This window comes from Podarcis liolepis (assembly GCF_965112155.1).
Source record: "Podarcis liolepis genome assembly, chromosome: 11".
NCBI lineage: Eukaryota > Metazoa > Chordata > Lepidosauria > Squamata > Lacertidae > Podarcis > Podarcis liolepis.
This window is the reverse complement of record NC_139565.1, coordinates 47,108,742-47,130,812: the sequence shown is the minus strand read 5'-3', so window position 1 is coordinate 47,130,812 and position 22,071 is coordinate 47,108,742. Positions and strand designations below refer to the sequence as shown.

Genomic DNA, 22,071 nt, shown 5'->3' with positions numbered 1-22,071 from the left:
CGCCGACACTGCCTAGTCTTCGGCGGTGTTGGCATCCTCTGTCTCAGCGGGGCACAGAGCCCATGCTGCTGGCCTGGGTGGCAGAGGCAGCCTCCACGTTGCTGCCACTTTCTTCCCGCTCAGCTGCTTCCTCCTGCTCGGCCACCTCAGCAGGAAGGAAGGGGCGGCACCCAGAGGCGTCTGTGGCTTCTGAATCAGAAACCGTGCCAGTGTCGCTGCCCACCCAGAGGCCTCGCAGCTTTTGATTGGCTGCAGGAGCTTCCTGCAGCCAATCAGAACCCGGCCCGCGTCACGGAAGTCAGTCCCCGCGCGGCGAGGCCTCTGCACCGTGCCTGTTTAGCACTGGGACTGACCGCAAGGTTCGCGGACTGGATTAGCAAGCCCGGTGGGCCGTATCCAGCCCACGGGCCTTAGTTTGCCAACCTCTGCCTTAGGAGCTGGAGAGCTGTCCTGCCTCCTGGTGCCACTCCTGCCTTACCTTTCTTCTTCTCCTTTTTGAAAGGCTGTGTTTTCGGTGGTGCCTGTTGCTGGGCAGGCGGACTGTTTCCACTAGTTGCTTCCACTTCATTCGACATGGTGAGAGAGGCCAGTCTCAACTCCAGGAGCAAATGCGGCACTTGGTAACGTGACTGAAATCCAGCTAGCAGCGGACAGGCATACTACTCTGACCTTCAGGAGACAAAAATTGGGATTCAATTCAGTGTTGCCACTGTGTTGCATTGAAGAGTTACAAAGCATAATTTTCAAGAAACAGGAATATAAAATGATACTTTATATCAGGACTATTTGTTCATTCAGCACAGCACTACAGAAGGTGGTCCTTATCTGTTACTTGAGCTTTTTGAACTGGAGTTGCACAGTGACTGAAACTGGACCTATTATACGCAAAACATATATATATATGCAACACATATACATTAATTATTATTTTTTTTTTGCTTTTATGTATTTTTTCTGGAAGCCACCCAGTCAGAAGGGCAACGTATATTTTTTTTTATTATTCTGTTCTCTGCTACTGAGCTTATGTTCCTTCAACAATAAGTTTAGGATGCAGTGAAGAATTACTCATGAAGACTTGATGTGATTCAGTTACAAAGATCCTGGCATGCCATATAACAAACGCCTTCATTTTACAGAATGATGGTTGCATCCACGATATGGGTACAAACCCATATCAGGCCCCATTCAGAATTTACAGTAGTGCTAGAATTTAGATTAAGTGGGGACACCTGTTGAAGCTGGGAATGTGTGTACAATCTAGCCCCACCAATACTAAAGGACAAGGCACTTTAAGACCATCACACACAGACCAAGGACTCTTGCACACTCCCCGCCATCCTGCCGCTGGGTAAATAGAGGTTCTCAAAGGTATTTCTTATGAGACACATCTGCCAATCACTTCATTTGACTGTGGATCACAGTCTGCAGCCGATATGCTGAAGGGGGATACTCCAGACATTCTGCTGCACAAATGAAGCTCGTGCCTTTGCCTAGTATTAGCTTGCATAGGAATGAACGTGGGTGGAATCAATGATGCTGGCCCTTCCATCTCCTGTTCGTTGCCATCTGTTAGCAGAATAACACCATGCTAACAGATTTGCTAGCAAGCAACTAACCTACCCAAGGCACAAACATTGCAAGCTATAATCCTGTCTTTCATTCACTTTTGAGACTCCGTTGGTTTTGAGGGGGCGGGGTGCTCCAAGTGAATTGATGACAGGGGTCTGTTGCAGAGGAGAGATCAAACAGCAGTAAACCAGTCACCAAGACGCATGCTTCAAGTAGCTACTGAGGTTGCACATTCCTGCACATAGGGACCTCATTCTGGTTTGTGCAAGGGAGTTTATTAAGCTTCTCTAGGGCTCGTCAGAATGCTACCTTTAGCCTTTAGTTTAGGGAAACTTTGTAAGTTATGGTACACAAATACAGCTGATCCCAATTCCTTAGAAGTCATGGACGGGGAATAATATTATGCAGTCCTGGGAGAGCTGCACCACTTTAAAACATGGAATGGTCATCGGCACACTCCTTGAAAACTCTTATCCCCTAGCTACCACCCGCACTGGTTTTTACACTATGGGAGTGTTGTTTGAATGTGGTCGGTGGGTTGGGCTTTCAGTGGCACAGCACCAGAAAGGCGCCACCATATGACTAGTTCTACATGCATCGATCAGCTGCAAGCCTTTGGACATCTACAGTTTTCAGGCCAGAAAGGTCACTACTAGCTATGCAATGTCCATATGCACGAGACCTGGCCTTCATTCCTGTTGCAGGTATTTGGTTCAGCTTTGAAATGCCGGCTGATGTTGGCACAGTTGCTTTTGCTGAGCTTGACCTCCTAGACATTCTAGCTGAGGCTGTATTTCAAAGTATTTAGGACATGGGATGCTGGCATCATATGCCTGTTGTCTTGGGGGGGGGGTATTTTTGAGTAGCCCCGCTCCGTAGACTTGAAGTTGCAATACAGCATAACTGCAATACAGCACTGCCTCAGTGGACCAGTGAGTCACTTGTTCAGCCATTTGTGGAAGATGTTTCAACAGATAACATACAGCCTCAAACAATCCAAAGCTTTCACAAGACACTTCAAGCCCTGCACCTTAAGATTCAAGCGTTACGGAGAATATCATTGTGTTTTTCTATGCAGTCTATTCTTACTGCACAGTGCTGGGAATCTGATGCAAGGCAAGTACCCAATCAACATAGCTATACTGAGTAAGGGACACAGTTGTTTTAAGCACCAGACAGCTGCATGCTCAGGTTAGGACAAGCAATGGCGGCAGCAGTGCCATCCACATGCTTTTGCACAGAGGTGGACCAATTCCAAGCCTAAGTGTGGGGTTTGGAAGGGATTCTGGACTTGTCAGTATCTGTACAAGCCCCTCCTTGCTCCAGAATACCACAAAGGCTACACTTCCATCTGTCCCATAGTCTACTTCCCACAGCCCCCGTTTTAATCTAGAAAAACAGGCTTATTCAATTTGTTTTAAATCTTCAAGACGCACCGCCAGTTTTATAATTAGGTATGTTACGGCATTTTATTCTGTGTGCAATTTTTGTTGTATGCCACATGGATATTTTATATCAGGGAGCCGCCTATAAATATTTGTAGAAACAAATACAATTAAATGAACAGCTTCGTTTATTTTCCTAGAAACCACTTTTCTCTTCAAGATGGAATGCTTACTTCTTGCTTGCTGTTCGTTATCACTCAACTGAAGCAAGCGGAATGCTGACCAGGTTGTTTAGGGGTACAAAGGTTGCCGTTTCGCAAAGTTAATATTTTAGTGATTGAGATTCCTTTGATACTCTTCAGCCAAGCAGATAGAGGCCAGGAAACACATTTTCCCTCCTAGATAGAGCTCTCAGGATCCTTTAATTTCAGTTGAAGGAACTCATTGCACCAGCAGGCACCATGAGATTAGGGGGGAATGGTCAGAGGCCAGGCAGCCTGAAGATCTGTGCTGAGGTGGCACAAATAAGGTCCACACCTTTGCACCCTTTTGCTTGGCCATGGCACCCAAGTCCCTCATCATCTTTGCAACTTAAATGTTGCAGGGATGTAAAACTACTACCTGTCTTAACACCTTTGTAATTACTACAATTGCCAAGGTGAGAGAGCCTGTTGTTTTTTAAGGTGTGGCGGTATGGAGTTAACAAAATGGGCTTAAATCCACTTGGGATGTACCTTAACAGTGTTTTTTTTAAAAAATTAATAAGCAGTTCTACTTTGTGCCCTGTGTTAACAGGGCACAAGGCAGAGGTTCAAAAGGTGATTTGACATCATGTGACCACTCCTTAGAATGTAGCTGTACCTGAGCAAGTTCTCAATCCTGTTACTCTCCATTCTTCTATTAAGCACAAATTCTGATCTGTTGTCTCATGACCACATGCATGCCAACAGTTGTATGAGTCAAGGAAAGAACATAGATGTTATTCAACTGGTTGCTTCTACATTTGGAGGAATAGCAGGGGAAGGGCCCCACAACTTTCTTCCTCCCCCGCAAGTGCTTCTTCAGCTACTGGTTGTAGTAAACACTACTGGGAGAAGCAGAAGGCTGCCAGCTACTTTCAGTAGGTTGCAGGGGGGCATCACATGGGTCCATGGCCTAGAACCGTAACATGTTCTAGATCAGTGTCTTGTGACTGTTTTCTTCTCAAAACAGATGCAGCTATGTTAAGCGTGCTCATTTAAAACATTGCCATCTGTTTAGCAGTTTTAAACGACTATAGATGCCTAGGTGATAAAGTAACCAAAGTCAGTGTTTTGTCTAGTTCTACCCAACATCTCCCTCAAGGTCCTGAAGGATCTCCTTTTTTGAAGGCATGCCCACTGGCATTTGAGTAAATGCTCCTATGACTGGAGAAGCTGAATATAAGCAAGACTGATCTTCCAGGACAACATTTTGTAGATTCAGACTCCAAAGGTAGTCTTAAAGCCATGATTGCTAGGTCTGTATGTTTCCCTTCCCCTTTCTTGGTACAATTACAACCTGCAGGCCTGCTCATGTTCGCAGCCTGCATGCTCGCAGCTCACCCAGCACACTGCAAGCCTGTCGCACTTTTTGAAGAGGCACAAGACTTTTCGGGAATCCCCCAATAAATCCCAAGCACAAATTGCTTTTGGGCTGCACCAGCGTTGGAAAATAAAGCCATGCAACATTTGCCTTGGCACTTCCTTTGGTGAGCAGCTCAAGAAAATACACCAGCGCCAACCAATAGCTGAGTGCCAAAGTATGTTTTTCCAGTTTCATCTGGGCAGGTCAGTCAACAGCTTTCAGGTAGTTTCTTGCCAGTTTCCAGATGCAAAGCTATCTAAGTCTAGGACAAGTAGGTTTCTATGTCCTAAGGAGCCTCTTTTGCCTGAGACAGATGATAGATAGGTTTCAATACATTGGGATATAGAGATGCAGTTATATACCAACCCCACATTTCTCAAAACCCTTTTGGAGAAAAGAGACAACCCTAATGTTCTTCCTAGAGAGGGGGAGAAATCCGATTCCGTTTGTATTTCAGTCTGCATTTGGAAAGGTGGACTTTCCCAACTGACACTTCCCGAAGCGAAGCAATATGCAAAAAAGACACACAGCTGTCCTGCAAAATTTGCACTTCTGAATTTTTCATTGCAACTACTCCAGTCCTCTAAAGGGAACAGACACGTATGTACAGTATAAGCGCTCCAATGTCTGGAAAAAAACTGGATCCAGAAGGTGGCATTCCTGAAAGTGTTATTTATTCATTTTAGATGCATACCCCATAATTCAAACACTCAAAGAAGCTTAATACACAAGCACACAGAGGATCTTGCCAAATACAAAGTCAAGCCATGGACTGTAGTATCCTGAGATACCAGAGGTTGAAATAGTGGCCTTTTCACATATGGAAATCATGTGCTCTGCCAAGAGATCCTTCACTGAAGAATGAGCAACTGAACCTTACAGGATGAAGATGCCTCACCTCACCTCCATTCTATGCCACTTTGAGGAAGCTGTAACTGCAGGGGCTTGTTTGCCCCTTTAAAGTCTGCACAAAGCTTAGTTTCCCATAGGGATGCTACCATGAAACACTGACTTTACCCACAGCCTGGGGCTCAACAAAAAGCACTGTAGCTTTTGAAGGTAGAAGCTACCACCAAATCCCTCTTTTCTTTGGAAGAGGAAGGAGAGCAGCCCAATATTGCCCATAGCAGCTTCTTAAGAGAAAGTTGCTTGGGGGACGTAGAAGCTACTAGCTCACCCTACCCAACAGTCAGCCCTTAAAACTGCTCGGAGGAGTCTCAACACACACAGCAAGGAATGTTATTTACACTATTCCTAATCCCAGCTACATATATATTTTTATTGTGTTTGGAGTAGGGCTGAAGCACCACGTTGCAAAACCATGCCCAAAGAGCTGTGTTTTTGTATGAAGCCTAGCCGAGTTGGATCTGCAGCACAATAGCACATTCATGTGTATCAGAGCCTTGACCTGCTAGGACACTTACAAATACAAATTCTGCTGAAAACTCAGCCTTGAGTTGGGCAAACCCCCTTCACAGTGCGCAGCAGGAAAATACAGCAAGCTGCCAGTGGCAGAGGAAGAGCGGTATCTTCCATTGCCAGCTCAGCCCCATTCCTCTGCAGTCCCCTTTGCCTCTCACCAATGCTGCACAAGTGGCCACAGATGCCAGTACAAACATGGAAGGAATGGAACAAGAACAGTGAGTTGGAGAAAGGAAGCTTGGTGTGGGTCTGTAGTGAATGCCAGGGATTAGACTGAGGCCTGTATTTGGCTTTAGGCTGGAGCTGGGAGTAGCTGATGTGATGCCCTCCAGATGCTGTGGACTACGACTCTGAGCATTGGCCAAATTGGCAGGGGTCAATGGAAGTTGTAGACTTCTGAAGGATGCCATGTTTGCTATTCCTGGGCCAGAGGCTCCACATAACTAGGCTGTATTAACCTTGCTACTGTTAGCAAAGCCACTTAAATAATGCAGGTGGTGTCCTGGGAGCCGGTGTGGTGTAGTGGTTAAGAGCAGTAGTCTCGTAATCTGGTGAACCAGGTTCGCGTCTCCGCTCCTCCATATGCAGCTGCTGGGTGACCTTGGGCTAGTCACACTTCTCTGAAGTCTCTCAGCCTCACTTACCTCAGAGTGTTTGTTGTGGGGGAGGAAGGGAAAGGAGAATGTTGGCCGCTTTGAGACTCCTTCGGGTAGTGCTAAAGCAGGATATCAAATCCAAACTCTTCTTCCAGATAGAAAATAAATCCTGGTAAGAATTGACTAAGCAAAGCCAGTGTATAATGAGAGAAGACACGAACAGTGGGCAGAAACTGCCAAGAGACTGCAGCAGGGCTATGCTGCTCTGGCTGCAAGTGCCCAACAATGCTAACCCCTGGCATCGGCCCATCATACACACACAGCTTCTTGAAGAGCAGCCTTCTTTTTAGATGTACTGTGTCAATAACATGCCAGCCGATTAAGTGTCCTTTAACCAAGCAACAGCCCTATGAACCATCTGCCCACTGCCTTCATATCAGTACTTGTTGTTTACCATCACAAGTTATGTTAGACAGATGGGAAAATGTCTTATGCAAGTTACCATCATTGGTTTTCCCCACCACAGGTGATCAAACCCAAGGCGTTTCACTGCTAAATGTGAAGGACAGTGATGGGTTGTCCATTTGGGCAAATGGGGCACTGCCCACCAACCTCAGCCAGCCCCCACCTGCCTTCTTTCCTACCACAACCAGTCCAGGAGCTGGCCTTGACTTCCTCCTCCCAAGCCTCAATGTTGCCCTTGTAGAACTCTGTTGAGGAGAATGGGAGAAAACTAGAATCGTTGTGTCCGCCTGACATTGATTCTGGCTCGGCTTACTGTTGGGCTCCTTTGTCTTCTGATCAATGGATGCCAGCCACCACTGGTGAAGGACAAGATGCCCTTCCTCATTCTATGGATAGACTGGCAGTCCTTACCTTACCCTCAGCGATAGCAAGGAACAGCATCCTCCACCAGTGCAAGGTAGGCCATATGCCACACAATTCTCCCCCCAAACCTTGCCACAGCATCCCAGCCATCTTCTACCCAAGGACACTGCCTCACTGTGCCCAATGACTGTGCCAGCCCCCAAATCCAGGCTTACAGCCTTCACCATACTTGCAGAAAATTGTAAGGGCCCCAGTGGAGTTGCCCTTCTCCTAGGCCTCACTTGTAATTCATGAAGTACTACAGGGTAGGAGGTTTTAAGTTCCAAGAACCAAAAGCACTTTCAGAGACACATCTGCTTTCCATACATTTATCCAGAACAGGATCTTAAAAATCTTTGTATTACTACATTTAAAGCATTAGAGACTTTTAAAAAGGTAAGAGATTAAGTGTTGCTATTTTGGATACTCGTGGATGGCAATTCCTTCCTACATGCAAGAAATGTATCTGAGATACACAAGCTGGGTTTTTAAGTAACTACATATTACTAAAAGATGGCAAAGCAGCCACAAGCAGGAGGGCAGTAAGCCACAATCTAAGGCAGCGGCTCTCAACCTGTGGGTCCCCAGATGTTGTTGGACTACAACTCCCATCATCCCTGAGCTCTGGCCTTGCTAGCTAGGGGTGATGGGAGTTGTAGTTCAGCATCATCTGGGGACTCACAGGTTGAGAAAGGCTGATCTAAGAAGTATGCTATCACCTTTTAAATAACCCATGCTATTCAGCTGGCTTTTACTTGGGACTTCCAAAGTTGACTTCTACGGTACACAATTTCATAGAATCATAGAATTGTAGTGTGAGGGTCATCTGACTTGAAATGCATAGTTGACGGATGGCCATCCAACCTTTGCTTAAAAACCTCCAAGGAGAGTCCGCCAACTTCGGAGGGAATTCATTCCACTGTCAAACTGCTCTTACTGTCAGAACGTTCTTCCTGGTGTTTAGTCAGAATCTCCTTCTTGCAACTGGAAGCCATTGGTTTGGGTCTTACCTTTCAGAGCAGGAGAAAACAAGCATGCTCCACCTGCCATGTGATAGCCCTTGAGATATTTGAAGATGGCTATCACATCTCCTCTCAGTCTCCTCTTTTCCAAGCAAAACATTCTCAATTCTCTTAACAGTTCCTCAGGAGGCTTGGTTTCCAGACCCTCCGGTGCACATGTTCCAACTTGTCAATATCCTTCTTAAATTGTGGTGCCCAGAACTGGACACAGGCATGGTCTGACTAGGCAGAATAGCGTGGGACTATTAGCATTTTTTTTGCAGCTGTTGACTCATGTTAAGCTTGCACTCCACTAAGACCCCTAGATCCTTTTCATGTGTACAGTGGTACCTCAGGTTACATACGCTTCAGGTTACAGACTCCTCTAACCCAGAAATAGTGCTTCAGGTTAAGAACTTTGCTTCAGGATGAGAACACAAATCGTGCTCCGGCGGCACGGTGGCAGCAGGAGGCCCCATTAGCTAAAGTGGTGCTTCAGGTTAAGAACAGTTTCAGGTTAAGTACGGACCTCCGGAATGAATTAAGTACTTAACCTGAGGTACGACTGTACTACAGGAAAGACCTCTAAAAACGAGTATTTTCTGGATCTGCTCTACCCCTACTTTCTGAAGCTAGTTAGACTTTCTCTTCATCAAGCAGCAAGGAGAGACCTGCACTTTACTACCTATTAGAAAATAGGTTAATATTTGCCAACAAGCAAGGGGAAACTACATTTCTCCTTTACCCATCCCCACATAGGGTCTGGGCCAGTGGCGTAGTGTGGGGGGTGCAGGGGGGGCCGGCCGCACCGGGCACAACATCTGGGGGGTAGGGTTAGGGGGTGCAAATCCACGGGTTAGGGGGCGCAAATTACTTGCCTTGCCCCGGGTGCTGACAACCCACGCTACGCCACTGGTCTGGGCTTTCAGTATTAAGATAGATTCATTGTACTTTACAAAGGAGCATTTTTTTCAACTGGCCTGCAATGTCCTGGAAACAGCAACTAAGGAGTATGATCCAGAATAGAAAGGAATAACTGCACCTCCCACTAGAGATAACACTGACAGTTTTATCCTTTGCTCAGCCATGTGCATGAATTCAGTATTACTTGGTTGCATTCCACTTGAGTAGAATATAGCACTAGCAATTATGTCAAGTATTTGCAAAGACAGCATTATCTATTGTGACTATTCTACCAAGTGTCATGGTATGCATAGGTCCAGGCAACACAAAGGGGGTGGACAGTCATTCCTGAATCTACCTATCTCAAGGAGGAGGGGGAGGCAAGTTGCAAAGCTGATGCTGAAGACAGAAGGCATTTTTGTACACTATTCCTGAATGCCGATTAACATACATCCTCTGAAAGAGTAGGGTCAAAGGATTCCCATTATTGGTACATAGAGTAAGTTTAATATACAAGCAGCTTCTTACTTTTTTGGGAGGGGATGGGGAGCTTAAATGAAACCTTCCTCCAAATTCCTATCCAAAAATTGATTTAATTTTTAGTTAGTATTTCCAATATTTAATACTGAAAAACATTTGTTCTGACAGTAAGAGCTGTTCGACAGTGGAATTTGCTTAAATGGGGAGCTTAAATGAAACCTTCCTCCAAATTCCTATCCAAAAATTGATTTAATTTTTAGTTAGTATTTCCAATATTTAATACTGAAAAACATTTGTTCTGACAGTAAGAGCTGTTCGACAGTGGAATTTGCTGCCAAGGAGTGTGGTGGAGTCTCCTTCTTTGGAGGTCTTTAAGCAGAGGCTTGACAACCATATGTCAGGAGTGCTCTGATGGTGTTTCCTGCTTGGCAGGGGGTTGGACTCGATGGCCCTTGTGGTCTCTTCCAACTCTATGATTCTATGAGTGCTTTCAAGTGTTTAGAAACACTTCATAATCTAGTTACAGCCATCCTGTAAGGCAGCCTTGACTAACCTGCTGCTCTCCACAAACTGTTTAGGAATCCTATGAGTTGGAGGCACCAGGTTGGGCACGCCTACCTTATTATCCCCTAAATTGCAGGTGGGGGAGACTTAGGCCAAAAGAGAACAGCTTTCCTAAGTCTACCTAGCAAGTTCCCAGAAGAGGCAAGATATCAGCCACATTATTCTTGATCCATAGCTCAGGATGGTATCCAATCAAGTAATATCAGTAGACCCATTACATCAATGGACTTAAACATTCACTCATGGATAACTTAAGTTCATTTATTTCAATAGGTCTACTCCAAGTATGACTTAAGATATCACTGAAGGCAGTGCTCTATACCAGAGCCTCTCTCAACCGTGGGTCCCCAGATGTTGTTGGACTACAACTCCCATCATCCCTGACCACTGGTCCTGCTAGCTAGGGATGGTGTGAGTTGTAGTCCAATGACATCTGAGGACCCAAGGCTGAGAAAGGCTGTTATACCAGCTTAGCTTTACTTTTAAGTGCTGTTTACTGCATGTTGATTTTTGTAAGGCGCGTTAGAATACATGTATTCTTAAAAAGCACTATATAACTGAATTACACCGTTTCCTCATGCAGCAGATGAGGTGATAAACCTGTGCCTGGGCAAGAGCTCAGTGACAAGAGCATCTGCTTTGCATGTAGCTCCCAAATTCAACCCCTGACATCTCCAAACAGGGCTGGGAAGGAAAACACTATGAAATCCTGAAGAGCCATTGCAAGTCAATATAGACAAGAATGGGCTAAATGAAACAATGGTTTGATTCTGTGCAAGGGCAGCTTCTTATGTTGAGAGCACCCCATGCTGTCAACATCTGTGGTACGGCGATTACACGGTGTCCACATAAAACCAGGATTACTCAGGCAACTTCTGCTCCCATCTTTGTTCCTTCTAGAAGTTAAAAGCCAAGACTGATCTAAAAAAGGTTTCGAAGGCACCTACCAAATTATGTCAAGTTTATCATTACCAAAGGCAACCTCCTTGCAGCACATAGATTTTATACCATTTTGACTGCCACAAACTTCCTCATCCCATAACTAAAGTTAATGCAAGTGATTCTCTAGAAGCCATGAGACTACAGCTAATGGGAATCCCCTGGGCAGAGGAAATTATTTTAGGTCTGTAGTGCACAGATACCATATGTTCCAAATGCTTATTTTCTGGTAGCTGTTCCTATTTTGCAAGATGTTAAGGGTTCCTTGACTATTAATGTTCTACACAACAACAACAACAACAACAACAAAACACACACACACACACACACCAGGAATGCCATCTTGCGGTGCATGCCTGTATGTATTTATGTATGTATGTAATAATAATAATAATAATAATAATAATAATAATAACAACAATAACAACAACTTATACCCCAGTGGCGTAGCGTGGGTTGTCAGCACCCGGGGCAAGGCAAGTAATTTGCACCCCCTAACCCGTGGATTTGCGCCCCCAAACCCTAACCCCCAGATGTTGCGCCCGGTGTGGCTGGCCCCCCTGCACCCCCCACGCTACGCCACTGTTATACCCCGCCCATCTGGCTGGGCCTCCCCAGCCACTCTGGGCGGCTTCCAGCAGAATATTAAAAACAATAAAACATCAAACATTAAAAACTTCCCTAAACAGGTCCAGGGGCATAGCTAGCTGCTCTGACACCCAGAGCGGTGGGGGCAGGGTACCGCAGCGATCCATGCATGGGGGCACCACATGAGGGTGCCATGGCAATCTGCACATGGGGCGCCACACGGGGGCACTGTGGTGATCCGCGCATGGGGGCACCACGGCGAGGCACCCACGGAGTCCGCCTGGCAGACACAAGCCCCACACTGCTGTTTCGGGCAGCGGGGGTCCCGAGCCACTGCATGACTCCCAGGAGAGACGTGTGGCTCAGGTGTGCTACAGGCCCGGCCCCGCGGTAAGTGCTGCCCCCCTCAGTGTATCATTTTGTCACCCCCCTCAAGGATGACACCCGGGGTGGGCCACACACACCCTGCACCCCCCCTCCTACACCCCTGAACAGGACTGCCTTCAGATGTCTCCTAAAAGTCAAATACAGTGGTACCTCAGGTTAAGTACTTAAATCGTTCCGGAGGTCCGTTCTTAACCTGAGGTACCACTTTAGCTAATGGGGCCTCTTGCTGTCACCGCACCGCCGGAGCACGATTTCTGTTCTCATCCTGAAGCAAAGTTCTTAACCTGAGGTAATATTTCTGGGTTAGCGGAGTCTGTAACCTGAAGCGTATGTAACCCGAGGTACCACTCTAGTTATTTATTTCCTTGACATCTGGTGGGAGGCCGTTCCACAGGGTGGGTGCCACCACCAAGAAGGCCCCATTACATGGGTTAGGTGCTTCCCAGCCACTCACTTCAACAGCCTATTTAAATCCAACAACATGGTGCAGCTTCTCTGTTGAAGACAACCAGATCCACTGAAGTTAGGTTTATGGGTATATTTCGCAACACTCCTTGCTTCAGGAACCAGGGCAGGATGATCTAGGGCACAGTACAGGGATAAAGAACAGAGGGTGCAAAGGGCAGCTTTCAGCACTGCACTGTAAATGGGGCCTCAGCTGGACAATTTCAGACTCTGGATTGGAATGGTCTTCCTGGGGGACCTCTCTGTAGAGGACATTGCAAGCTACATCACAATATAATTAGAAGTCAGCCCTGAAACTGATGCCCATTTTGTGGTCCTCCTGCTCATTGTGGGAGGGGCCCCGGTCATGGGTACTTGCCTATATTTGATCTGAAATATTGGCAGGGAAACATGGATGATGTACATGCTCAACAATGCTACAGGTGGGCCATTATCTTCCTTTTGTGCGCTAGAAGAGGCTGAGTTAACACCCGGCTATATATTACATGCAGACCTGTACAACTAAACCCAGATGCTGCTGTTCTAGGTTGCTTCACACTTATCACACTGTTTAGTCATCCCATAGCAGTTTCACAAAACTACACTTGGCAAGGTCTGTTGCAACTGGCACAGCTCTGGATTTTGCACTCAGTTGCAGCTGCCTGTAAAAAAGGTTTTTAACTTGAGGCCTAGAATCCCACCAAACCCAGAGGAATTCCGATCACACTACCATGAGAATTACTTGGGTGACTGGGAGTCATCTCTCATTGAAAGATGCCAGTGGTTTCTAACAGTTTTAAGGCACTTCTGTGAACTGGTTCCCAGGTCGCTAGACACTAAGGCGGCTTAAGCACCCACACATTTAAAGCACATGGCGTCCCCCCCCCCAAGAATCCTGGGAAGTTTACCTCTCACAGCACTACAATTCCCAGCACCCTTAAACTACACTTCCCAGATTTCTTTGGAGAAGTCATGTTCTTTAAGTGTATGCTGTGTGCGCAGCTTAAGTCAAGCATCCCAGTCAAAATCATGGGACAGACATTCTTGGAAGTACAGCTGCCTAGAGAGTCTTTTAGCAAGTAAACTCCAGTGGAAGAGAGTCAAGTCATTTCATTAAAAAGGGCTAAACAGTTGTGACAGCGTTGGCTGCAAAAACCACCCTGACACCAAGAGATCTTTCCTCTGTTGTAAGAACACTAAGAACTAGCCAACCACTTAGATGAATCCCATTTGGGTCACCTCCCACGTCCTGCTTTCACTTCCATGGGGTGATTATGCGGCCAGCGCTTCCTATCAAGTGTTCCACATTTTTAGCTGTCATATCCAACAACATCAGTGACAGAGTAACACAAACCTTCTAGGTTATATATGGAGAAAGCTCAGCAATCAAGGAGTTCAACAGTATATAGCCATGTATTTCCCTTAATAAAATGGTCCCCCGGAAAAAAATGTTTAGGGTTAAATGGTAGTAGTAAAGTCTGTTTATAACACATGAGCTTAGAACTACAATATATATTTACAGCAGTAGGAAAGAGACCAGGGGGTTAACCAATGTTCAGTCTGCTGTCCAGGTACTAATTGCTGCTAAACTTCCAAGTTTGTTGCTATCTCTTCCAATGGCTCTTCATCTTTTAGACCACAACCCTGCAAACAGAGGACTGTCTCAAAAGGAGGACCTATGCCTACCCTAACTGGGACTATTCTCCCCAGCCCTCAATAGCTGCAAGCCCAGCTATGGCAAGTTAATGGGGAAAAAACATAAGGATTATGCAGCAAGAGCCAGGGAATATACCCTGGGTGGTTTCCAGATTGGAGTGAGCAGCTATGTTTAGAACGCCATAACAAAGTTTGACCAAATTGCAGGATTTGCCTGTATTAATCCAGAAGGAATGCATCACTGGAATTCTGCTATGCCTTTGTCACATGGCCTGCTATGTCAGCGCCAGAAAGTTCTTGCTTTTGGCCTTGAATCAAATAATGCAAGGTCTATTCATTGCTGGCATGTGGGCCCCAGAATTATAACATTGTTGTGTGAACCAAATGCATTACAGAATTTGCAATCTCAGGATGATTGTGGCAGTAGCCAATCAAGAGTATACAGTATTAGCAGCAGCCAAGCAACAGTGTATTAACACCCCTGTAAGTTAACTGCTCTGCAACTGCAAGTGGAATTTGTAGGTACTGCGGTTAGCTTTTATTTCAACGATTATCCTGCCAAGCAAGAGGAACTGGCGGGATTTAGTAGCCAGCTTCAACATAACAGATCTAATTGGTGCATTCTCTCGCACACAGTTCCTTGCAAAGACCACTTCTGTGTCCACCAGACAGCTTTACAGAACATCTGAGGTTATCAGCTGGTGCATCCTGGAGCATACAGCAAAACATACATGCGTTTCCTTCCAACTCAGGGTAAGCAGCACCATCCTTTGGTTGAGACCTATGCTTCAATAGCTCCCCCCATTTTATTACTCAGTTGCATTCTGAACTGCTGAGTGAGCAGTGATGGATAGTTGACTGCCAATGTTTTGTCCTTAGCTGGCCCTGTTACATGGTTAGTAGTAAAGTTCTGAAGTTCAAGTTTTCTGAAATATTTAAAGAGGAGCAGCACAAGGCCTACACAGCACACAATCTGCTACCTTCTCCCATCAAGTAACACTATTTCTGCAGAGCTTCTTGTCAAGTTTGCATTAATATGGGGCAGTTCAATACTTTCCGGGAAGTCTTCTCAGCCCAGCGCAAGTTTCTGTTCCTCCTCCCCACCCTTAATCCAAGCTGCCATCCCATCAAAACCCTCATTTCCAGTTAAGGCAACTTCTCAGAAGGATTAGGGGCATCATGCCACGTTACAGAGGTCCCCTTACTTCCATAAAACGAGATTTCTGCCAAAGGCAACTTCTGCCTCAGCCATCTGAAATAATTCCATTAGAACACTGCTGAGTGACATGCCCCACTTGGAACAAACAACCTCAAGCAAGGATTATTCGAGAACATTTAATTAGGGGCTCTTTTCCTACTCAGGGAGCACCAATCTAGCCAACCAGTCAGCGAATTCTACACCACCACCCCCAGTGGCTAGGGTAATGAACATGCATACTACCAGGTTAAAAACCTCATGCTTTCGGAAGGTGTCTGTTGATTAATGCATATGCTTCCAACATCCACACATACATTGAATAAGAGCTGGGGTGTTTATTTCCAAGCAGATATTGGCCTGGTGATGAACTCTGCTTATCCCAGATGCACAGAGTGTGATAAGATAACTCATTAGGTTAAGCATTCCCATTTGACATTTCATCTCCTTGCTGTGGCCGAAGGAATGACTAGGCATTTCCCCGCCTTAAAGAATGCTGTGACTCCACAAGATCTCATATGGCTCCTCGAAAGGGGCAGCTGATTAATAAAATGGCTTTGCCTTATCTGCCACAGAAATTTTAAGCCCACCCCTAAGCTTAAAGGGGTAATAAAAATTCTGGATTTCAGTCAAGTTGGACTCCTAGATCAGAGGCTTGCTTGCAAGTTCTACAGTCCTGTTAAGACATTATGTTTATTAACCACAGTTAAGCATTACACCTGCAGAGAGAAAGGTTTAGGCATTCTCACTTTTTCTGCTTGCAAGGCAGGTTTTTAAAAATTTATTTAAAAAGCCTCCATGATAAGAGTTTGACCTGTTTGCTATCTAAGGATGATGCAGCAGAAAAGGAACAGGGATTGGGAGGGAGGAGGAAAAAAGCAAGTCACAGTAGCTTTGCCTGAAATGCTGCTACCTCTGCATCTGCAAACTTTACTTTCATTCAAACAAGCAGGTGTATAGCAAAAAAAAAAGGCAGTTCAGCCAATTAGTTACACTAGAAGTAGAACATGAAACCCTCCTTTTAGCCCATCTACACTTGATCCCATTAACAGAAGCCATGGCTTTTGGCTATTTGGTGATTAGCCTACCACACCTCTCCTCCTTACACCTGTGAATACAACTCACCTGCTCCTCATCTTCCATTAGTTCCTTTTCTGCAGAAACATGCATTTCTATTTTAGGGTAATAATTGTTTGGCGGCACCACCACCCTGCTTCAAAGTGCTGGAAAGATGTCTACATGCCGATACTGAGGGCATTCCATCAAGGACTTTCTGGGGCCAACAATTTTATTTCTTTAAAGCACATTGATCCTGCTCTTTAGTCAAAGGTCAAGCATATGACACTCCCTCTCCCTGCTTACAAAAGGAAAAGGGATTGGGAGGAAGGAAACCAACTCTGGCACTAGAAAGATTTCAAGGAAAAACTGCCAAAAGTCACTAGTCTATCAGCAAAGCAGATGGGGAAGTCTGGCAGATCCACCTTCTATAGCCTGACTGAATGACTGCTGATCAAGTTGAAGGAACTCAGTGAAGCAAACTGATATAAATAAGGGTTTTGAGACTGCATGCTTCTAGAGTTGCCATGTTTTACTGGTCTTGTGCCTCAAGTCAGGCAAGGCTTTGGACATGAAAGGTGAGGTTTCCTGGCTTGTATATGCTCTGCTGATCCTGGAGGCCAAGAAAGTGGCAAGCCTTTCTTCATACACAAGACATGAACCTGTTGGCCACATTAATCCTACGTTCTTCAGATACTTTTCAATATCTCTCCCCCCCCCCCAACCATAGTTGACAAGAATCAACCGCTTTCCCCTGAAACCACAATGGCTTCAAGTATTTCATTCAGCTTTCCAGAGTGCTGTAAATGTTTTTGGTTTTTTTGCTGTACATATTTTCTTACCCTACAAATTCTCTTCCAGATGCATGTGTATTAAATCTAATATTTTATTCCTCTAGGAAATTATTTTTCCTCGTACCTCTGGGAGAGGGAGAGAAGAAAGGCAACACAATCCCAGAACTCCAGAGGTTTTAAAAATGTTAACTTGCCTTTCCAAACCACCCTATACCAACAAACTCCTGGGATAAGCCCTTGGGCGAGCTGTTAAGTCACACACTAAACCACTCATTCAGCCAGGGTTTGGGGACTTATTACTTTCTATAGTTTCCCCACATGCTTTTAAATGGACCACTGTTTCCACCTGGGCAAGGAAGAAGTTACAGGAGCATTTGACACCTGGGAAGGTGCCCTACTCAAGGGAAAGCTGCCACGTTTAGGACACAAGCCAGGGATCACAAAAACCATTACCCATGACATTTTCCAGGGCCCAGTTCAAGCCTAACCAATCAGTGAAGCACTGCAGATGCAAACAAGAGATAGCCAGCATGGGACAACAGATGCACTCTAGCTCCACTCATCCCTGAATAGTGCTGTGCAGACTGGAGGATACCCCTGTGCCAACTGAATAGCAATGTCTCAAGGGATGCTTCCTCCGACTTTCCGCGGCTTAACTGCTCCCTTATTTTATTCAGCTTGCTCAAACCAAGCTCTCCAGCACGACCATTTCAATGGCAAGATTTATTGTTTTGTATACATTTGCCTGCCTTGACCTAGCCCCCTTCCAATGCTTGTTTATTTTCCTAGGATTCCGCTCTCCCCGCACCCCTTCCTAAGAAATGCCGGGAGTCCTGGTCTCTTAAAGGGGTAGCTGAGGCAGGGACATTATCCTCAAGCAGGATTGCTACATTTACACTACAGGCAAAATACCACATTTATAGCTGGCTACTTTGTCGCCTTCCCCACTCATTCCATTACTCCACCATACAATTGCGGCAAGATTAAACTCTAATAATAATAAATAATAATAATAATAATAATAATAATAGCAGCTCCCAGCACTCTTGGCTGCAAGGTGATTTTTTTTAGAAAAGGCAAGCTAAGGAAACACTGTAGTTATTTTACAGAAAGCAACCCAGCATTAGAGAGTGGAAAGCAAATTCCCTATTCAAGAGGCCAAAATATAGCCATTGTTTCCTGCCTCCCAAGTCTGGCAAGGCCACCTGGAGACCTTCGGAGGCGCAGCTGCCTTGGGGACCGACCGAGACCCAGCGTGTGTGTAGGGTATTTTTTTTTTTTTTGCGCGTGTACGCTTGCGTGTGCGTGTGAACCCTGCTCAGAACAGGCCCCCTCGAGCCGACAGCAGCCACCCCTCGGAGGCTCCCCGGCTGCCTGGCGGTGAGGCAGCTCGTCCGGTCGATCCCGGAGCTCTGCCGGTCTCGTCGTGCCTCCCTGGGAGGTGGGGAAGGCAAAACGCGGACATGTCACTCGGACGCCTCCGAGAAGCCGCTGTCGTGGCTGCAAACAGACGCTGCAAACCGGAGCCTCCCTCCCTGCCTGCCTGCCTGCCTGACTCCCCTGCCGAAAGCGCGTTCCTTACCAGCCTCAGCGCCGCGCCTCTCCCCACATGATCCCGCCACGGGAAGCCGGCAAGCGCCCTGACGCAGCGGCGGCTCCGCTTAAATATTGAGCCCCGCGCGAGCCTTCGGCGGCCTGAGCCACTCACAGCGAGAGAGATGGTTTTAATCAGCTGCTGGCAGCTGAGCACTGCCCAGGAATGCGCGCCGATGTTTTTGCTGCCTCGGCTCGGGCGACTCCCCCTCAACGTGTCTTGCGCTCCCAAACTTAACTCCTTCCGTCCCGGAGAGGCAAGAGATGGGGGGGGGGACAGTCCAGCGCCCCGCACGCCGGAGGGGTCAGTGGTTAGAGGCAGTGCCGGATTTGCGTATAAGCTAAACAAGCTATAGCTTAAGGCCCCACACTCTTGCCCCCCCAAAAGGAAAAAAAACCCTGGATGTACATTTCCAACATATACGATGAAAGAAACCACAAATAAAATAAAAGCTACATACAACAACAGTGTTTTGTGTTGTGTAGGCTCCTATGATGTCAGTAATGGGCCCCGCCTGCTAGCCTGCTCCCTAAAATATCTCTGGTTTGCTCATTTCTATATATAAGGTGCCTACATTCTGCATGGACTGGTTGCATGGCAACATGTGCAAATAGCTTTAGATACCTATTAGGTCCATAAATTACCATATAGCATATATTCAACACAAAAAACCAGCAACAATTTGTTGTTGACAAAGGACAGCTGGGCATATAAAGGACCCCCATTACCTCCAGTAGCTTAGGGCCTCATCAAACCTAAATCCAGCCCTGGCTGGAGGGATCAGTGGTTAGAGCAAGCAGGGAGGGGGAGCTGGGGCTTGGGGGAGGGAAGAGTTTGGCAGAGTTTAGGATCTGGATGTTATGAATGGGACAAAATCATAGGAGCCCAGGGAGCTGCCCAAACCGAGTCCCCAATGGCACAGCAATAAAACTGCCAGCAGGTTTGCAAAAACTAAACAGGGTCCATCCAGTCTGGTTTCAGATTGGATGGGTGGGGCGTGGGTTGAGAGTCTTGCATTGCACAGGGCTGGACTAGATGACCCCTCGTGGTCCCTTCAACTCTACATTTCTATGATTCTAAGTATTGCCCATCTGGCTCCATATCATTTGCACTGACTGGCAGTGGCTCTCCAGGGTTTTGGGCAGAGGGCAGGCCTACCCAGAGGCGCTAGGGATCAAACCTGGGACATTTGACATGCAAAGCAAGTGCTCCATCACTGAGCTATGGATCTTCCCTCATATGGTGGGCTTTCTGCCATTTCCTTGAAATCTATAGGGCGGGGGGGGGGGTATTTGAGAAGATTATGCAGAGGCAGAACTAGACTTTATTTCACCTGGGTCAAAGACCCAGTTTGGCACCCTCCCCACATGCATTTGCGCGCTCTCTCTCTCTCTCTCTCTCTCTCACACACACACACACACACAGGCTGGGAGCCTCAATGGTTTCAAAAAAACCTGGCTCTGTGAGATGCTCTGTTCAGGATCAGGGCCCCAATCACTTTGCTTTCTTTCCTTTGCACTCTTCAACCTAGCATCCTTCATTAAAGGTAAAGGTAAAGGGACCCCTGACCATTAGGTCCAGTCTTGACCGACTCTGGGGTTGCAGCACTCATCTCGCTCTATTGGCCGAGGGAGCCAGCATACAGCTTCCGGGTCATGTGGCCAGCATGACTAAGCCACTTCTGGCGAACCAGAGCAGCACATGGAAATGCTGTTTACCTTCCTGCCGGAGCGGTACTTATTTGTCTACTTGCACTTTGATATGCTTTCGAACTGCTAGGTTGGCAGGAGCAGGGACCGAGCAACGGGAGCTCACCCCGTCGTGGGGATTCAAACCACTGACCTTCTGATCGGCAAGTCCTAGGCTCTGTGGTTTAACCCACAGTGCCACCTGTGTCCCTGCATCCTTCATTGTATTCCATCAAATTCAATGGGATTTAAAAGGGCCTGTAGATGAGTAACAGCTCAATCCTATTAATGGCTTCTCAAAGCAGTTCAGTGATGCTTGCTCCCAGATAGGTGAGTGTAGGATTGTAGTCTAAAAGGGTTGAAGATTGTGGTCATAATGTTGAAGTCATTCGTAGTTTGGGATATTTGGTTTGTGTGTGTGTGTGCAAGTGATGGCTAGGAGCCAACTCCTAGGGGCCAAGGTCCCTTCGCTCCCCATAAAACATTTGAGGGGACCAGGCCCTCTACAAAGTTAATGGACATTGTCATTCAAATGGTGGGTGCATGACGCTCAGATTAAAGAGGTTTTTAATTTGGACAAAAAGACAGGATTCCAGGTGGAAAAATCGAAATTAGAGACAGAATTGTTAGAACCAAAGACTAAGGTACTTTCAAGAATGTATAACCTGCTGCTTAAATGGAATACTCAGGATGAGACAGTTAAATCAGCCATGATAAAATGGGCTCAGGACATTGGGTACAACATCATGTTTGAGGACTGGGAAAGGTTATGGACCACCGGAATGAAATTCACGGCATGTAATGCCTTGAAGGAAAATATTATGAAAATGATATATAGGTGGTACATGACCCCAGTCAAGCTTGCAAAAATATATCACCTGTCTGATAATAAATGTTGGAAATGTAAGGAGGCTGAAGGGACATTCTTCCACCTCTGGTGGACTTGTCCAAGAGTGAAGGCCTTTTGGGAAATGATTTATAATGAATTAAAAAAGGTATTTAAATATACCTTTACTAAGAAACCAGAAGCCTTCCTCTTAGCATTGTCGGCCAGAAAGTGTTAAAGAAGGACAGAACTTTTTTTATGTATGCAACTACAGCAGCAAGAATACTTATTGCAAAGCATTGGAAGACACAAGATTTGCCCACACTGGAAGAGTGGCAGACGCAATTGATGGACTATATGGAACTGGCCGAAATGACTAGCAGAATCCGAGATTTGGGAGAAGAAACAATGGAAGAGGATTGGAAAAAGTTTAAAGATTATTTACAAAAACAGTACAAGCTGTATGAATGTTAAAGATTGCACGATTTAGAAAAATATGGTTCCAGTAATTT

General features: G+C 46.1%; 1 protein-coding gene across 4 annotated transcripts in view; it reads right to left on the bottom strand.

Moving 5' to 3' along the window:
• Positions 1-19,256, bottom strand: part of DAB2 (DAB adaptor protein 2) — a 36,852-nt gene extending 17,596 nt beyond the window's left edge. For 2 of the 4 annotated variants that reach the window (XM_083465876.1, XM_083465877.1), the window contains exons 1-2: positions 19,034-19,256; positions 479-669 (exon numbers count right to left, since the gene is read on the bottom strand). In XM_083465876.1, the coding sequence (XP_083322002.1) occupies positions 479-575 (97 nt within the window). In that variant the 5' untranslated portion in view covers positions 576-669; positions 19,034-19,256. The remainder of the gene's footprint in view (positions 1-478; positions 670-19,033) is intronic. The other 2 variants (XM_083465874.1, XM_083465875.1) reach the window with 1 other exon arrangement.
• Between the last annotated feature and the right edge of the window lie 2,815 nt (positions 19,257-22,071).